This window comes from Fukomys damarensis, unplaced genomic scaffold (genome assembly GCF_012274545.1).
Source record: "Fukomys damarensis isolate Sample0158 unplaced genomic scaffold, DMR_v1.0_HiC HiC_scaffold_23, whole genome shotgun sequence".
NCBI classification, from domain to species: Eukaryota; Metazoa; Chordata; class Mammalia; order Rodentia; family Bathyergidae; genus Fukomys; species Fukomys damarensis.
The window spans coordinates 51,806,833-51,824,999 of NW_022900935.1; the positions used below are offsets into that span (position 1 = coordinate 51,806,833).

The following is an 18,167-nucleotide window of genomic DNA, read 5'->3' on the forward strand; positions in this document are numbered from 1 at the left end:
GAAAGTGTAAATGTTGCCTTTTTTGTTTTTTTTTTAGTGAACTTGAGTTTGATATTTTAAGCCTGTCTTCAAATACTTAAATATTACTCCCAGTAAAACAAATATACAGCTGGCAGAAGCCATTCCTTACAGCTGACATTATGTGGGTGAGACAGGGGGAGGATAAAGGAAGATCAGTCTTACTGCAGTGAACCAAAGAAACCCCGCCAGGAATCCTGGGTGCTGACTACAAGCATGAGGTGTCCCAGCTCTACCAACCGGATGCCCTCAGGCTTCCTGGGGGAGATGGCCACTGCAATCCTTATACATCCTCCAAGAGAAGCTAGCAAGGCTGTTCTGCAATCTTCAAGGTGCAGCCTTCCCATTCCTCATTCCGTGTTTAGCTTTAACATGGCAAAATAAATTGTGAAAAACATCTTGCACGATGCCTATCTGCTCTGCTCAAACACTGAGAACAAGATAATGGACACAATGAGGAAAGAAGGAGTCACAGGTCTGCGTGCGTGGATTCTGCCTGGCTTCTGTCCCACAACTAACTGTTCCAGAACTCTTGCCTCAGCTTAGCCAACATTAAAACACCTCAAAAGTTGTGTTTTGAATGTAACTTGAGCTAACCAAGTCACGTCTTCAAGGGCCCTGCAGAACCGGCAATTTAAGGAAAGCAAAAGTCAGAGATTCTGGAAAGAATGTGGGCAACAGGCACGGTGGGAGGCAGAAGTGTTCCGTATTGTATTCTTCTCTCGGCTCCACCATTAACTGTTTTGCAATTTTGGGAAGCTTATTTACTCTCTCCAATCCATTTCCAACTCTATACACCTGGAGCCTGGCCCAGACAAGTGGCTGCTAACATTTTCCCCACCAGGTAGAGTTGCACATAGACTACAATCTTGTAAGGGGCAGACACAGGACAGGCTCTGTCTGTGTGGAAGGGCTGGGCTTTTGTGCCTATCTGCTCATTTTCTTCCTTATCCTCCTCCCAAAAGGAGCCCCCAAAGCTCTCAAAGTCCAAGGAAAATAGTTTCCAACAAAACAAAAGAGTACTGGTCTCGGTCAGTGGTTTTCAATATTTTTTAGTAGAATCAATTTTTCAAACAAAAATCTAAAGCAGAATCCTAATAAATAAACTAGATGGAGTTTTTTATTAACAAATTTAGTTAATGACAATTATAACATTTATTTATTATAAAAATATTCAAAAATAAACTCTTCTAAACTAAAAAAAGACAACTCTTAAGTTCTTAGCTACTCACTTCACCCCCAAATCCATGTTAATGGTATTTAGAAGGAGGAACATTGGGAGGGACTAGGATTAGATAAGTTTGTGAAACTGGGGCCCCTATGATCACATTAATGGCCTTGTAGGAAGAGAAAGAGATCTGAGCTAGCAGATTGCTTTTTCTCCATGTGAAGCCCTCTTGTCATCCTATGATGCAACAAGAAAGTCCTCACTGCATTCTTGTACCATGCTCTTTAACTTCTTAGCTCCTAGAACTGTGAGCTGAATAAACCCCTAATATTTATAAATATTCACCTCAGGTATTCTATTATAGCAACAGAAAATAACTAGACAATATCTCATTTCATTTGTGTTTTGTTATGGTTGCTCAGCACCAATGAGTTCTGCATCCAACAGAAGAGAGCATGTGTAGGCGAACAGGCCACTCTCTTCAGCTAAGTCGATGCAAGAGCAGAAATTTAACTCCAAGTTCTGTCCCAAAAATGAAGCTGACAGTATAAACTTTCCAGTGTCTCTCTAGCTTTACTAAGGCTGCTACATATATAACACATATATAACTCATTTTTTTTGCCAAGTTTTAAAATAATTAAAAATGTATTTACAAATGTACTTGTATAAACCCCTACAAACTGTCTTTGCAATCTGGGGTTTCTTGAAGCACAGAAGGCTACTGGCCTGAATGACAAGATTTCACTAGGCTGTTAAACTATACAGTGAACAATCCCAGTGTTCTAAGGAAATCTTCATCTATTCCATAATGCTCACATACAATCTTTATGTATAGTGCTTGTTCCATCTAGGAAACAAATAGACAGCTTTGGGCCATTATTGTAGTCATTAGTGAATGAGAATAGGCTGAATTGCTGTAATATTTGGCTGGCTGTCAGAGAAACAGGGCTCAGTGATTGCCTTTTCATGTCCTAAAAGTATAAACTTTTATTTAAGTGAATAGTCTTGGGAATCCCATCACTGAAGAATTATCAAAACAAAGAGTTTCCATGGTATTGTTCTTTCCTCCTAATATTTGATGGAGATACACACGAGACAAAAAGAAAAGGGCTTTTGTCTTTTTTATCACTGGTCCTTAGTATTCCATGTAGAACTAGACTGATGTAAACTTAATTGGTTTATGAACAGGCAGGACGAGTAAACTTAAGTAAGACGTTATCCTGGTTTTTACGTTCATTTGGGCTTCAGTTTTAAGGAGAGCCTGCTGGATTTTTCCACAGTCCACCCACTAATTAGAGACATAGGAAGATAATGACTAGGCTGCTTAGCTTATTTTGAAGCTTAACCAAATGTGGAATCTGGAGGTGGGGAGTCTTCTTTGGGGTTTGACTAGCCTGCATTTTAAGGGGTTGAAGATTTCTACCACAAGAAAGTGACACCAACTTCATTTATAAACCAAGTTCCTTTTTAAAAGTTCATAATTAGGTAAGTAAGTAGTTTAACAAGCCAGAACGTGGATAGTGGAAAGATTCTACACTTTCCTAGTCCGATCTGCAGCTGAACCAACTCTCCCTCTTGGTAAGTTTGTGTTGAGAAGTTACCAAACCTTCAGCACCCAGTATACCTGGGCATGAACTGCAGAGCTTCACCATCTACAGGAAAAGAAAACTTACTTACTGTCGCATTTCATCCCTTGGTGGATAAGTCCATATAGCAGTGACCCACAGTGATCACAGAAGGTGGGACTTCCATATGTGTGGATTTTAAACTTGTGCTTGCTCCTGGGATCCTAGGGAGAGGAAAAAAAAATACAATGCTCACTCCAGGCATGAAAGGGCCATATTTTTGGATTAAGCCAAGTTCAGGCCCCATCCTCATCACCAGGGTTTGATGATACTGGATGGAGCACTATTCTGTGGAGTTACACAAAGGGCATCAGTGACTTCTTGCCACCTTGTTTTAATGTAACAAATATCCATGTTTCCCCTCTTTTCAGGTATAATTTGCATATTGCCAAAGTTTCCACCAAACCTTTCACTTCTGGCCTATTGCTATCAAAGCCTTTGAGGGCAAGTACAGTGCTTTGCAGCTGTTGTTTTGTAGCAGTGGGGATGACCAAGGACCCTCATACTGAGCTTTATCTCCGTGTTTTATTTTTTGTTTTGAGAAAAGGTCTCACTAAGTTGTCCAGCCTGGCCTCAAACTTGTGATGAAGAAGCAAGCGTAAGTCACTTGTCCAGGGGTTTACAGAGTACTAGGAGTATAGGAATGTGCCACCACATTGAGCTAATCATAGTATTTTAAAGAATTCAATATTTCTGGTTCTCCAGGGCCTGGCACAGACTGTACCCAAGAGGAAGCACAAAACTGGGTTGTCTTTAAAGTTAAACTGAATGACCCCAGAAGTCTCTTGTATAAGCTTTCCAGGAACATAATATACTATGAAACCAGATACACACCCAAACTGAAGGGGATCTCTTGCTGCTTTAGCACTATGTCCAAAGTGCAATTCAAGTTTGCATGGGGAAACTTGGCATGGTCAGATCCGATGAAAACTGGGAATACAATGAAATACCCTTCTTCAGCACCATTGCAAGTTCATTACCTACAGACCCTACAAAATGCAAAAAGTGCAACTAGACAGCTGTTTTTCTAAGTAAAGTTTTGTTCCTCAATTTACAGAGAGATTACAGACAGGGAAGGAATATGCAGCATTCCATAGTGGTTAAAAGCCTGGATTCTAGAGTTCTAGCTAGAGTTCTGCTACTGCCCAGAAGCATGACCTTGGACAAATGAACTGTCCTTTACTGATGCATCTGCAAACTGGCAAACCTGTAGCCCCTCTTTTGTGGTTGTTATGAGCACAAAACAAATTAATTTTTGTAAAATACTAAGAAGGATGCTGTGTGCAGGGTGAGTGCCATGCACATAAAGGTGGTGTGCTTCAAGCTTCTTATGACTCTGTTCACTAATACGTAGAAGGAACGGTGAGCCAAATTATCTTTATGTTCTGCTGAACTACAAAACAATTTCACACTCAGCATGGCCATATCAGGACACACCCTCATTAAATGCTTCCTCCTGAATATGCTTTGTGGTTTGGGCATCTAGAAAGACAGAACTGCCAGTAACCAAATGAATGAAGACCCCAGAGGGACAGGGTTTGGGCAGGGCAAGAGATCGATAGGACATGTTATGCTTGGGTTCTCCTCTAATCCAGTGCTCCTACAAGGCAAAGAGAAACAAAGAAGGCCATTCCTGGCTTTCACTTTCTAGGAGCCTCGCAGTGGGTGAGCTATGAGAACTCCAAAGGTGACTTCAACTGTAAGTTAATTCACCTTTTGTTTGCCCCCCCACAAAGCTGAACAGTCTAAAGACTACAGAAAAATAACCAAACACTCCTGGATACACCACTCAGATTCTATAAAAAGAGTGACTTCCTCCCTATTTTCATTACATACTCATTATATCATTTTATAGAGATGTTAATAACCTTCCCACAGAGGCTCATGAATGTATCACTGGGATTTGACCAGCATCTCATTCTCATCCAAAGAGTTTTCAGAGACCTATACAGCATAAGGATCTGGGGCCAGGGATTTAGCTCAGTGGTGCTGCCGCCTGCCTCACAAGCAAAAGGACCTGAGTTCAATCCCCAGTACCAAAAATAAACCAAAACAAACAACAACAAAACAGAATAAGGATATGGTTCATCCATCTTTAAAGATTTTATATTGTGCCAATTTTTTTTGAAACAAGTGCACTACCTGCTTTTATAAATAAAATTTTATTGGAACATAGCCACACTCATTTAGTTACCTATTTTCTGTGGCTAAAATGGCAGAGGTGAGTAGTTGTAACAAAGACTGGGCTGGTTAAAAAGCCTGAAATATTTACATTTCTACTTCTTTTACAGGAAAAGCTTGCCAATCCCTGCTTTAGGACAATGGTTTTCAAGGGCCCTCCCTATCAAATCACATCTCTTGAAACTTATTAGAAACATAAATTACACTTTTCTTTCGAGACACTGAATCAAAAACTCAGTGAAAGGGCCTCCAATTTAACAGGCCCTGCCAGAAATCCTAAGACGGGCAGCCATGCTAAAGACAGAACCACCCGTATAGAAGTTCATTCAACAGATATTTAGTAAGGGCCTAACAGGCAGTAGGTGAATACATGTGCAAATGATTAGCCGAGTAATTGAAGCAAGTCACTAGTTCATCTTTTAAACATCTCCATGGGTGTGAAAAATCACAATCCTCCTTAAAAGAGGTTTTTTTTTCCTAGCAAGTGGCGGCTGTAAATATGGAATGAGATATGGACTTAGACTTCCATTCTTGAAGCAGTCCACTGAATTTCCTAACGTCCAGGATGTGAGGCAGAATGCCGAAGGCACAGGTTAGTGTCAGCACCAATTAACAGTACCCATGCTGACAGTAAAGGTTTTGTCCTACAACGTGGAGGGCAAAGAAGATGCTGGGGGAAAGGAAGCAACTAGTTTTTCTGCAGACAGGAGGCATCAACAACTGGTAGAAAATAAATAATGTCAGTTCACTTAAAGACCCTCGGAGGAGCATGTGTGTGCCAGGCAGCCCCAGGGTGGCTGTCCTGCCAGTTGATTGTCACAAAGATCTCTACTGACGTGGCACACAGGCAACATCTACTTTTCAGGTAAACCTAAGTTTTACTCGCCTGTGACCCATATGGCATCTGTACGCTCTAACCATGAGGAGTGTAGGAAGACAGGAAACCATAATTTCCACCTCCTGTGTGAATCTGGAGAACCACCAAATCCTGGGGTCTTTTATGTCCCAAAAGTACACGCGGGCCAAGGATCCTGCTTATGAATTACAACAGCAGTAATAATACCATCTGCTTGCTAATTGTCAAGTATATGCAAACACTTTATAACTATCAAGGTCACTGTTTAGAATAAACCAGTCTCTTAAAAAGAGCAGGATTCTGGAGAACTGCTTTCTGACTCCCGCCCCAACACAACTCTGTGACCTTGAAAAGGCAGGTATATCACTTATTTAGAAAGCAGAAATAAAGCCAGCCTGCAGCTAGGGGTGGGGTCCACTCAAAACCACCAGAGAAATATATTGGAAAAAGCATTATTATTATTATATTGTCTTTGGAAACAAACGTAAAGGTGTCTAAATTTTCCCCCAAATAATCCAATGGAAGGAAAAGAGAAGACAGTCAATGTTAGTCTTTGCTGGTGTCAGCAAGCAGAAGTCAGGGTAGTCTTTCTTTGGTCCCATTTTCCTGCTCCCTGCACCCCATGCCTATGCTTCTGAGGAGGTCACTTGCCAGTGGCCCTGAGTGGTTCATGTGAAACTTCTGGTGAACCCAGAACACCACTCCGTACAAAGATTCCCTCTTCCAGGCTCATTAAACTCACCTAGACTGACAAAAGAAATCAGTGTGAGCAAGAGAACCTCGACTCATGATAATTTGCACAGAGAATTAAGTCTCTGAGGCTTTGAGTTTCTATCAATAGCCACTGAGGAGGGATGTCTTTTCCTTTTCAGGGTCCTGATCTCCTCATCCCAATCACGAAAGCGTAGGTGGGAAAAGCACTTTTTTTTGGTACTGGAGATTGAACTTGGGCCTTTGCACTTGCGAGGCAGGCAGAAGAACCATTGAGCCAAATCCCTGGCCCTACGGAAAAGCATTTTAAAAATGGGATTTCACAGCGTCCTACAGTTAGTTCTCAAGAGGCTCTGGGCTGCTGCTGCTGCTGGGGATGGAAGAAGACAAAAGAGGGAGGCTACTGCTAAAATTATAAGTGAAAACAACTGCACTACATAGTCTCATTGATTCTGTTTGCTAGTAAAAAAAGGCTTCATTTTGAAATCATTAAAAACTCATAAGAATTTATAAAACTAGCACAGCCTGTTCCCATATAATCTCCTTCCAGACTTCTCAGTGAGGACATTTACGTAACTATGGGACATTAGCAGAACAGGACCAGTGCCACTGCCACTACTGTAGACTTTAGGCCTTCATGTGCATAATTCCAAGGCAAGGATTTTTACTGCACAACTTACAAATTAAATATACTACAGTAGGGACTACAGCAATACTCGCTGGGTAAATACCACTCAACTAGACAGCACCAAAGGAGCATCTGTTACTTGCTCAGGAAATATATAACCCACTGGATTTCATGTTAAGGGCTTGTGGGAAGGTGAATCTAAAGAGGTAGCTGAAATCAGAAAACATTTTTTTCTAAGTAAAAGAAACATGGTATTTCTAAACCTTTTTGACCAGTTTGTCAAACCAAATCATTTTGAGATCCACCCTGACTGATGGCACAGCCCAGAGTGCAGCCAGCAGGGTCATGGGAGGCTGAGGGGGTGAGAGCTTTGGGCTTTCAGGCAGCATTGGGACATAGAAAGAAGACAAACACAGAACCTCAACACACAAGCTGTCCCCTGCTGGACGAAGGGCAGGTTTCCCAATAGCCATCAAATAAAACACACCATGACTCCTGTAGTGGCCCCAGGGAGGTATGTGGAGAGGAGCTGGGCCCTGCAGGAGCCGAATCTCAAGTGTGCTCATATTCAAGTGTTACTTGTACCTGAGTTCTGAGCAGTCTCAGGAGTCTTTTTGACTTCAACAAACCCTGGCATCCAGTCCTTCATGTGGAGAAGCACCCCAGCTTCTCTCACTGAGCCTTCCCTTTGTTGATTGCTTCCATCTGCCAAGACCCCTTCTGCCAAGACTCCACCTGCTGGAACACCTAAAAAGGAAGGAAGGCAGGCACCCGCCTCCTCCAGGAAGTTGCTCCAGATGTCAGTAACAGAATCTTCTCCCCCATCTGACCTTTTTTAGTTTTATCTTTTAAATGTCACTTATCACATTCTGCCACTTGTAATAATTATTCTGTACTCTTCCCCTTTTATTCTCTCTCTCTCTCTCTCTCTCTCTCTCTCTCTCTCACACACACACACACACACACACACACACACACACACACACACACACTACAGTATAAAAGACAGGGAAAAAAAGGACACTGCCAAATTAGCAGCCATGCCAGAAAGAAGAGTAGGCACTACATTTTAAGTATGAACTTTATTTCTGAGCTCCCTTGAAACCAAAGCCAGAAAGGAAAGGTAACAAAAGGTTCCACTGGGACTGTAAAGCTACCTGAGTGCAGAAATGCATCTGGGCAACCTCTAACATTTTGTCTCTTACATGCTGGATCTTGAAAGAACATCTATGAAAGCCAACTTCTAAATCCTTAACAAAGCATGCTTTGCTACTGTTCACTCAAGGAATCTACATCAAGTCACTCCACGTGTATGTTAAATCTGGCTGCACTAAATATCATAAAGAAGTGACTGGTAAACAGTGTTCTGCATTACCAAGTTAATAGCATTTTTCTTTTAGAGAAATATGTGTAAAGATCAGCTTTTTACTTCTCTAGGCACTGGAAGCCTCTTGTTAAGAATGAAACCGCTACTGTGTGTCACAACACTGATAGTACCTAAAAAGTAAAAAGGGAAAAACTAAAAAAACTAAAAAAAAAAAGGGGGGGAGCTAAGATACTTCTGCATTTTGTGGTTGGGGGATAATAAAGTTTTCAGTAAAGCACTTTTCATAGGCACAAGTAAAGTCTAGCCCACAAATCTAAATCTAGAGTTCTTAAGGAAAAAAATAACCAAAAATTCAAGTTCTGTTGAAAACATCTACTAGCATGTTTCTCGTTTCTTAGTTTTATGATACAGCATCTTAATTGGCCTCTCCGGGAAACACTTTTTAACCTTCCTACGAAGACTTTTCACAGACTTCCTTCATCACTGTCCTCAGCAGCATCATTACCACCATCAGCTGTGATTGGCTAAAAATAAGCACATGGCTGTCCACTGATTGCATTGCTGAGTAGGCTTTGGGCTTTCTCGGTGCCTCCCCACTCTACTGTCTGCCTATTCCCATCTGGAAGGCAAATTCCAGGTATGTTTACAGTCTCAGCCTAGGGGATCAGACTAATCCAGCCATGTGCAGAGTGAAACCTCTGGAGGGACTGCTGTCCCATAAACTTTAAGGGGAAGGCAGCTAGGGTTTGTGATAAGGATGTGTCTATGTGAACAGACGTTGCTCTATTTGCCCTTTTAATATGATGTGTAAAATAGTGGCAGGGCTTTGTGTAGAGGTCATGCTGGCTCACATTTTTTGCCCACATCTTATGGCCTCCAAAATGCCCTAAAGGTTTCTCTCATGAAGGACCAAAGTGTTAGTCCTTCAGGACTGGGTTTCAGGCTTTCAGAGTTTCTGAGAAAGACAGTTTTTAACCAAGTGAAACTCTGGGGTCTGACTCCCTTAAGTGCCTACAGCAGTGTGGCTCCTTCAAGCCGCTCCATCTAAATACCAAGGAAAATTCCCTGCTTTTGCCATCTGACGTGTTGCGTTCTCATGAATCATACTTGTAACCCAAGCCTAGGTCTAAATGTCACCCACATGCTGACTACATTAGCAACACCATTTAAACACTGCTCCCAGGGCAAAGCTGGCATCAACTGTGATCTTTAACTTCTTAGGAAGCAGGATTTTTAAATCTTGTCTATCAGAGAAGAAAAATACTTTTAAGTTTCTTGTTAACAAAAATATGAGAGTATTCCCAAAGTCAGGATGATTTTATGTAACTTAGGTATCACTGGAGTTATTACACTGGATCTCAAGTCCTAAGCAGGGCTCCTATAGCCTTTCTCAGGTGTTGGATCAGTGTGGTCTGCTCCCCATTTGGGTTTTACAATGTGCTTTCTTTACCTTTGACCAGACTGGTCTTACTGAATAGTGCTTGTTCTAAGAGACAATGAAGGAACTTCCATTTCTGGTGACAGGAATTGATCTAAATTCATAATTTTCTATGTAATTCAAATGGCCACAAGGCCCATCTAAATCCATTTGGTTATATTTCCCTGGTTATAATTGGTGAGATGCCACTGAAAAGAGTGACTGTGCATGTATGAGCAACTTCATCAACATCTTAAAACACTGATCTTTGTCAAGTCTTTGCTCCATCCATTACTGCTTTCAATTCCAAAAAGTCTTTGCTGGTTTAGTATGGAATTTGATACTGTAATTAAATGTGCAAATATTTGCAGAATAAAGTCTAAATATAACTCATTTAAAAAGCAGGGTTATTTCCTTATCTGTCAATTCTTCATTTTTATTCAAAAATATACTGTTTACTATGTGCTTAGGGAGTGAAGACTCCAAGTTGGGCTCTGGTTTGGACTCAACTAGTGAGGGACTAGATTATGCTGCACAGATAAACCACTCCTGAGCTTCTGTGGTTAAATGCAACAAATATTTATTTCTTATTTTTTTACTTTGGGACTTTCCCCATAGAGCAGCACCTATCTGGGACAGAGCCAGTCTTGTGGCAGAGGAAAAAAAAAATTCAGGACTACTCAATGGCTACTAAATCTCATTCTTGGAAATGGCATCATTATTTCTGCTCATGTAAGACACATGGCTAGGCTTACCCCCCTTTGTGTTATATGCTGGTGGCTACAGCTATGAGCACCTGTCTGCGCATCCCACGACTAAGGCATGAAGGGTTAACTCCTCTGTGGGACACATTCTCATGGCAAAGGAAAATGAAAACAAGAGGTGGATCTGAACAAGTAATCTGCTAATCATTACTATAAGTGGCAACTTCACCTTGGAGAAAACTCTCATTCTAGGTAAGAGATGCTTTGCTTCCAGGGAGGAGCTAAAAGCCATACAGCAACGTGTGGGTTCCACAACCCTCTTACACATGAGAGCAAATCAAGGGGACAGTCATACAATTTTCTAAGTTATGGCTTTATTTTATCTACATCATATACTTAGGGGTTCTTGGAACATTTTAAGGGTAAATCTTTTTCTATTGTCATTCTCCTCAAGGGAAAAAAATTAAAATATTAGAAATGTTTTTTCCTACTCAATGAAGTATGCTGATTAAGTAACTAGCTTTATGATAACCCTGAGAAGAGGAATCTTGTGAGGAAAGTCTCACTTTTTAAAAAGTTATTTTAAAATTTGTATTTTCACTTGTGAGATTTAGACTCACAAGTTGTAAAAACAGTGCAGATTTCCCATGAACTCCTCCCTCCAGTGATGACATCCCACCTAACTGTAGTGCATGATCAAACCCAGAAACAGACTTTGGTACAATGCTATGGATGGACGTCTGCTTTTCCATCCACTTTCTGCATGTGTGAACATAGTTCCACGAGGTTTTCACTCACATTCATACACAAGATACAGGACTGCTCCGTCATCACCAAAAAGCTCCCATAGGCTTATATTCTTATATTCATACCCACGCCACCCCTTGCCCTTGGCCACCACTGATATGTTCACTACTAAAGCTTTATAGTGTTTTTTTTTTTTTTTTTTAGCACCAAACAATGTTCATGCTAATTACAGATTGGGGTAGCTCCATTGCCATAGTTTGAGAGGAAAAATCAAATAGAAATACAAGAAGCATCTTAACTCTGTGGATCCGTGCCAGCCCTGTGAAAAGTTATGTGTCTCCTACACAAATTTATAGCCAAGTTTACATGACCATCTGAGACCAAATCAGAGATAAATGGAAACATATGTATTCAAGAGTGTCCAGGCCAGGGATTTAGCTCAGTGGTTTGGTGGCCTGCCTTGCAAGTGCAAAGACCCAAGTTCAATCCCCGGTACCAAAAAAAAAAAAAAAAAAAAAAAAAATGTTTAAAGAGTGTCCAAGATCCCATCTTCTTTGTTTAATCTAGCAAAGTAAGAATTGGGTTGCTTTGTGAGATGCCCTGTCTGCTGTCCTGTGATGGTCTGAGACAAATTTTGAAGCCCACTACATAGTACTAGCTTGATAAAATGCCTGGGATTCTGCACTGATTTTTGTAATGGATTTGAAAAGGTATAACATTATTTGTATGCCTCATGATAATGGTGGAAGGTTCCTCGGCAGCTGGTATTTGTTCATCTGGTTAAACACACAGAGGAGGCAGAAGGTGTAACCCTGTCTTTTTATTACTGTAAAGTCCAAAAGGGCAGGATTCTTTCTTTAGGTACCTCTGATTCTTTATGCAGACTGCTCACTGCTCCTAGGCAGTATCTCCGTCAGTACACCCTCCCAGCCATGGGAAAAGAAATTTAATTCCTGATGCTCAGTGAACTTCTTGGCTATGAACCCACTTTTAAGAAATGTTCAGCTTATGGTAAAATATTAAGTTTTCTAGCCATTCATTATTTTCAATTTTTTTATTCACATGTTCACTTACATAGGTAAATCATATTAAGACAAAACTAGATATAGTTTTGTTGAATTTGCACAAAATACGATTAAATAAAAAGAAATACACATTAGCATTTTGGTGTATTTCATTCAGATATTCATTCAGCAAGAGAGAGTGAGAGATAGGGAGAAAGGGAAGGAAGGAATAAGGAAAAGTACTTTATTAAAGATCACACTAAATAAACTGGTCTAAATGTGAAATAGGAAGAAAAGGGCTAAAGGCGTAAGGGAAGTGGGAAGGGTAGGGGAAAGGAAATAAGGGACCAGAAAAGGAAAAAATGGAAACAAAGTCTTTGTAAATAGGGGAGGATGGAGGGGGTGAAGGGAGAGCAGGGGTATGGGGAAAAGTAAGAATCAAAGATATATCATGTGAGGGTACAAGATCCTAATGATGAATGTAACTGTACTGTATATTTAAAAAGTACCAATAAAATCAATAAGATAAAATGAAATAAACTGGTCTATTGCTTTTTAAAAAATACCTAACACTGCATCTTAAACACCTTTCATGTTTTAAATATAAAGCAGTGTCACATCTCTATACTACTGCATTGTGTGTGTGTATGTATATGTGTGTGTATATTGATTTGGCCAATCCCCAATTTCTAGATAGTTAGGTTTAGATTTTCTATTTTTTACATTACCATAAGCATTTATGAGCACACACTGTGTAAGAGTCTTGTCAGTTCCTTCAGATAAAAATAAGAAGTAGAAACCTTAGGCCAAACAGATGAGCATAAACTATTAAATTCAAAGATGTCTATACATTTGTCTTTGATCCAGACGCTCTGGTTGTACTGGATAGGTGCTCAGCCTTCTGGATCAGCTCAAAAGTAACCCATTTTCTATGTTAGCTGAAAAATGGTGTGCTAGCTCTTGGTTTTCCTCGACTTTAGTTAGCTTTGGGCATTTGTCCATGGAACAAGCTTCCCCATCTGCTCAGTGATCCAAACCTCCACAAATGGATGGTGAACATTTTCTGCAGCAAGCTTCCTCAAAAGTTTACTGATACCCTCTCATTCCTTTTCTAAAACCATGAACTGAGAAGCCATGAAGATTCTATCATTTTATCAGATAGTGAATCTCCAACCATATGTTAGTCAAAGAGGATTGATCTAAAGCCATAAAAATGGTAGAACAATGTATAAACTAAGCAAGCAAACAAACATGTATTTGTAGCCTGCTCTAAGTATCTTAGGCACTTCACTTTACACTGACGCACTGGATTAGGTTTTACAGATGTGACAGGGTGGAAGATTCTTGCAGCTTGCCTTCTCTCATGAAAAATACTGACCCCAGTGCAGCTGCACTGTACCCGGCCTTGGCCTCTCCTGCATCTAATGTGGCCCTTTTCCTTCCTCTTGAACGGTCAAGCATCTCTGCCTGTGGCTGCCGTGTGCTGGTGTTTGTTCAGTACACACCAATATGGAACCAAAGCACTCTTTCCTGGCTCTTCCCTTAAACAATAGGAAACAACACTAATGTACTTTCCTCCAACTGTGACTTAAATGCAACCCAAGCAATGCTCCCAGAACTCAATCTAAAAAATGACAAAAATAGTAGTACTCATGGAGAGACATCCCCCCAGAGACCTCCAATCCTACATCCTAACCCACCAGCACTATTTGTTTAGTTTTCATAAAAATGTGAGGTTCACCCTTCAAGGGGCAGAAACTTACTATGTAAATCTGAAAGTCAATTTTCTGGTCTTTTAAAAAGTAAAACAATTACCTAACAAAATATCATTATTAACATACTAATATTTCTACTTGTAGCAAACAGTGGTATTAAAATACACGCAGAAAATCCGTGCTATTTACCATGACAAATGCTTCACTTTGGTGCTTCTCCCCTCTGCTATGGGAGGCTATGCAACCATGATTGGAATGACGAGGCAGAGGGGATGGTGGCATTTGAATGCATCTGTACATGTACCTCTAGGGATGTTCCTTTTATCTGAGGATACAGAAATACTGTAACTGCTAGTATTTATAACAATTTATTTTTTTTCCTGTTAGACAGTTTAACCTTAGACATATTCAATATTTAAAGGGAAAGGGAATACAACAAAACTAAATGGTAGCGTGCTGGGGATTTAGCTTAGGGGTGCCACAGCCTGCCTCGCAAGTGCAAGGTCCTGATCTCTAGGACCAAAAACTAACTAAATGGTAGCTGTGGGCTCATGAGACCAACTAAAAGCTGCCCTAGGCCCCTATATGCTATATGCCGAAGGTTCAGAAATGTAGGCTTAGCTTACCTATGAATCCACTGTTTCCAACAGAAGGCTATCAGGAGCATGGAGAGTAAAGGAGGCCATGTAAACTGAGAGCCCATCTAACTTCCATAGGGAAATCCTTTTTTCTTGAGATATGGTCCTGAGGGTCTCAATGACATGTATAGGTAAAGGACAGTCGCCCGTTTAAAGACAAAGAAATAGAGGGTCAGAAAAGTAAACAATTTGAGAAGAATCTATGGCTAATAAATAGTAAAATCAGGACTTCAAACCACATCTTTGACTCGATTAACTGGTCCAACTCTAGTACTGCAATGAGCTCATCATATGGCATCAGGGTAAATAATGAGGTGCAGCATAAACGCACCTCCCCCCAAGTAATTCAAATAGACACAAAACTGAAGGTTATTTTTCCTCTAAGAATAGAAAAAGTAGATAAAATGTAAAGAAGCTCCTATCATGATATGGAAATAAATGATAATGACATCTTCCTTGTGTCCACATTTTCCCCACTACTACAAACCTGTCCAAACTGGAGGCAAAGGCAGATACCTTTTAATTCCACTAGGGGGGAATAGAATGGCAGCGAGGGATGCAAGCCTAAACGGTTTTAAAGTTGGTCACAACTAGAGCAGAGAGGAATCCTGATGTCGCTGCATGCCTGTTAAATTGAATGTTAGAGAGAGTGCAGCCCCACCCCTAACAGTCTGCTCCAAGGATCCTTGCAATGCAAACATTCTCTTTCTGGACAGGGATTTTTCTCTTATTCTTTCCCAAGCATCATCAAAACAATGCGAAATCAGAAAGAACTAACTGGTATCAGTAACTGGATATGTTCTGTACACATAAGAATTTTAACGGGAAGGTGATCTGGGACACAAAACACCATGGGAGACTCTGTCACGGTCTACAGGAAGATGAAGGGGTGTTTATTCATTGAAGACTCTCACAATCTGGCTCAATGCTAACAGCACCTTCCACAATGAAGTAAATGTATTGTATCTGCACTGTCCAACAGCACAGCCAGTAGCTACCTATGGCTATGGAGCCCTTGAAATGTGGTAACTTCTACAGAGGAACTGAATTTTCTAAAATTTTTCTTTGCTTTTAATTCATTTGAACTTGAATAGATACAGGTGACTGGTGGCCACTGTGCTTGCTGGAGAATGCAAATTTAGAACTCCCTTCCTAGTGACATTTCGTGGTTCAAGTCTATGATCCCCTTTTCCTACTTCCTCCCTAGAGTAATGCCCTGGTAGAGATACATGGGAAGAGGATTTCCCACTCTAGAGATAACTGCACAGACACTGGTTGGGTCTCTGGGGTCTCTCCGCGCCTGCCCTTTCATGTGAACCCATCCCTACCCTAAGCCAGGCCTTAGAGCTGCTTCTGTAGTCTCCTGTGCTTCCTCCCCAAGGCGATGGTCTGCCCCAGTAGGCTGCTCCTCACGATCCACCACCAGCCTTGGATCACTCCTTGGCCCCGACACCTCCAATGGCTCCCCATTGCCTACTTAGACCAGCTACATTTGGTGTAATCTAATCATCCAACCTTCTTACCTCCTCCAAAACGTGCCTTGGTGTCTTGGTTCATCCTTCCAACCCCCTTTTCTCCCACCTCTTCTCAGCCTGGGTTCTATACATGCCTCAAGACCCCATCCAGGCCACGTTCTACCCAAGGCCCTTCTGACACCTGCATTCAGCTCCTTCCCCAGTACCCGGCCTGCTAGTATTGGAGACTGAACCCAGTACCTCTGCAACAAGCCCCCCAACCCCTGCACAGTCTTTGTTTTGAGACAGGGCCTCATTACGTCACTAAGTTGCCTAGGCTGGGCTTAAACTTGCACTTCTCCTGCTTCAGCCTCCCAGAGTGCTTGGATTATAGGCATAGTACACTATGTCTGGCTCCCTCTTTTTATTTCCATAGTCTATACTTAGCACACTTACCATTTTCTGAAATTTGTATAAAGAATCTTTGGTATTTGCTTTTGGAAAGTACCCTTTATTTTTTCCCACCTCAGGGACTTTGCACTTGCTGCATGTCTGCCTAGAACTAGGTGCTCCAGCTCTGTACAAGGATGCCTGACTTGTCATTTGGGACTCAGCTCAGCTGTCAGGCACTTCCTTCTAAGGCTTTTCCCTAACTTTCCTATCAAAGAGTCCCTCCAGATTATCCATACTGCAGTCTCAATCTCTTCACCCCACTTTAAATTATCTTTCTTATTTGGTTTTCAGTTACTTTTTAAATTATCTTTCTTATTTGGTTTTCAGTTACTTTTTAAATTATCTTTCTTATTTGGTTTTTAGTTACTTACACTCTGCATATTTTTCTGTAAAATGAATATTGCATGAGTGGAGGAGATCTTGCCTGCCTTGTTCCCGGCTAAACCTCCATTCCCCAGAATAGGGCCTGTATAGAAACGAACATCTGTTTAATGATTGAATCTTTTATTTCCTCCCAATGGACAGTGCACTCTAGGAGACCAATGACTATACCTCAGACCTCTGGGAGCTCAGTACATGTTTGCTGAAGATCAGGACAACAGCATTGTTTAACCCAAGCTGTAGCCTTCAACCTATTATCTCCTGGTGGCATGCCATTAAATGAAGTGACTTTGCAAATCAGCTTCTAAGGTCTGTAAACAGAGCTCTCACTTATTGATGTGTATCTCTTTTAAAGAGCCCACCTCCATGTAGGCAAAACATGTCTGGTTGAGGTTGATATCTAAGGATGGAACAGTGAATATTAGTTATGCTATTCATTTAGGAAAAATTTAAACCATTACTCTAGTGACAACATCAATGACAACTGTTTTCTTGTGCAAAGTAGGAGCACTTCAACATCATCTACCAGAGAACGGGAAGGGACAGGGCTTTTCCACCAGTAGAAGACCGGGGAGAAAACTCATCTCAATGTTTGCCCTCCAGAACATGGGAGGAGGAGGCTGAGAGGGCTACAGAACTCATGGCGTGCTTTCTCACACACCAGCACTTTCCTGGGAAAAGTCAGAGTTCTCAAATTTACTGAGCTAAATACCTGACAAATATTACTCTGATATTTTAATTCCTGGGGGCTGTCAATTTCCCACATTGAAATGAAAAGAATAATCCTAAGAAAGGTAAACAATAGAGGTCAAGTCTTATCACAATCCACTTTTAAAATCTTTTTTAGACCATTATTATGGATTAACCGGAGAGAGCCACCTTCCAGAGCTCCCATCTGCTTGGCTGGGCTCAAACTCTGATTGTAAACGTGTCTCTCTGTAATCGGCTTTCCCATGATTGTTAATCTCGTCTCTCAGTTTACAGATGGGAGTTGGCCATTGTTTGCATGCAATTAACTAGGAACAACTCAGTATTCACCAGGGTCTGCAGGAAGGCAGCTGGTGTATTGCTGTGATTATTATTCTTCTTAGTTCTAAGACTCTTTTCCTGAAGTTAACTCTGTGAATTTAGGTGCAAAAC

The 18,167-nt window shown here is 41.0% G+C and overlaps 1 protein-coding gene across 1 annotated transcript in view; it reads right to left on the minus strand.

The window, feature by feature from the left end:
- The window catches only part of Prkca (protein kinase C alpha), a 409,108-nt gene that overhangs the window by 120,123 nt on the left and 270,818 nt on the right, over nucleotides 1–18,167 (minus strand). The window contains exon 4 of the mRNA XM_010616805.2: nucleotides 2,864–2,975. Coding sequence (XP_010615107.1) covers nucleotides 2,864–2,975 — 112 coding nt within the window. The remainder of the gene's footprint in view (nucleotides 1–2,863; nucleotides 2,976–18,167) is intronic.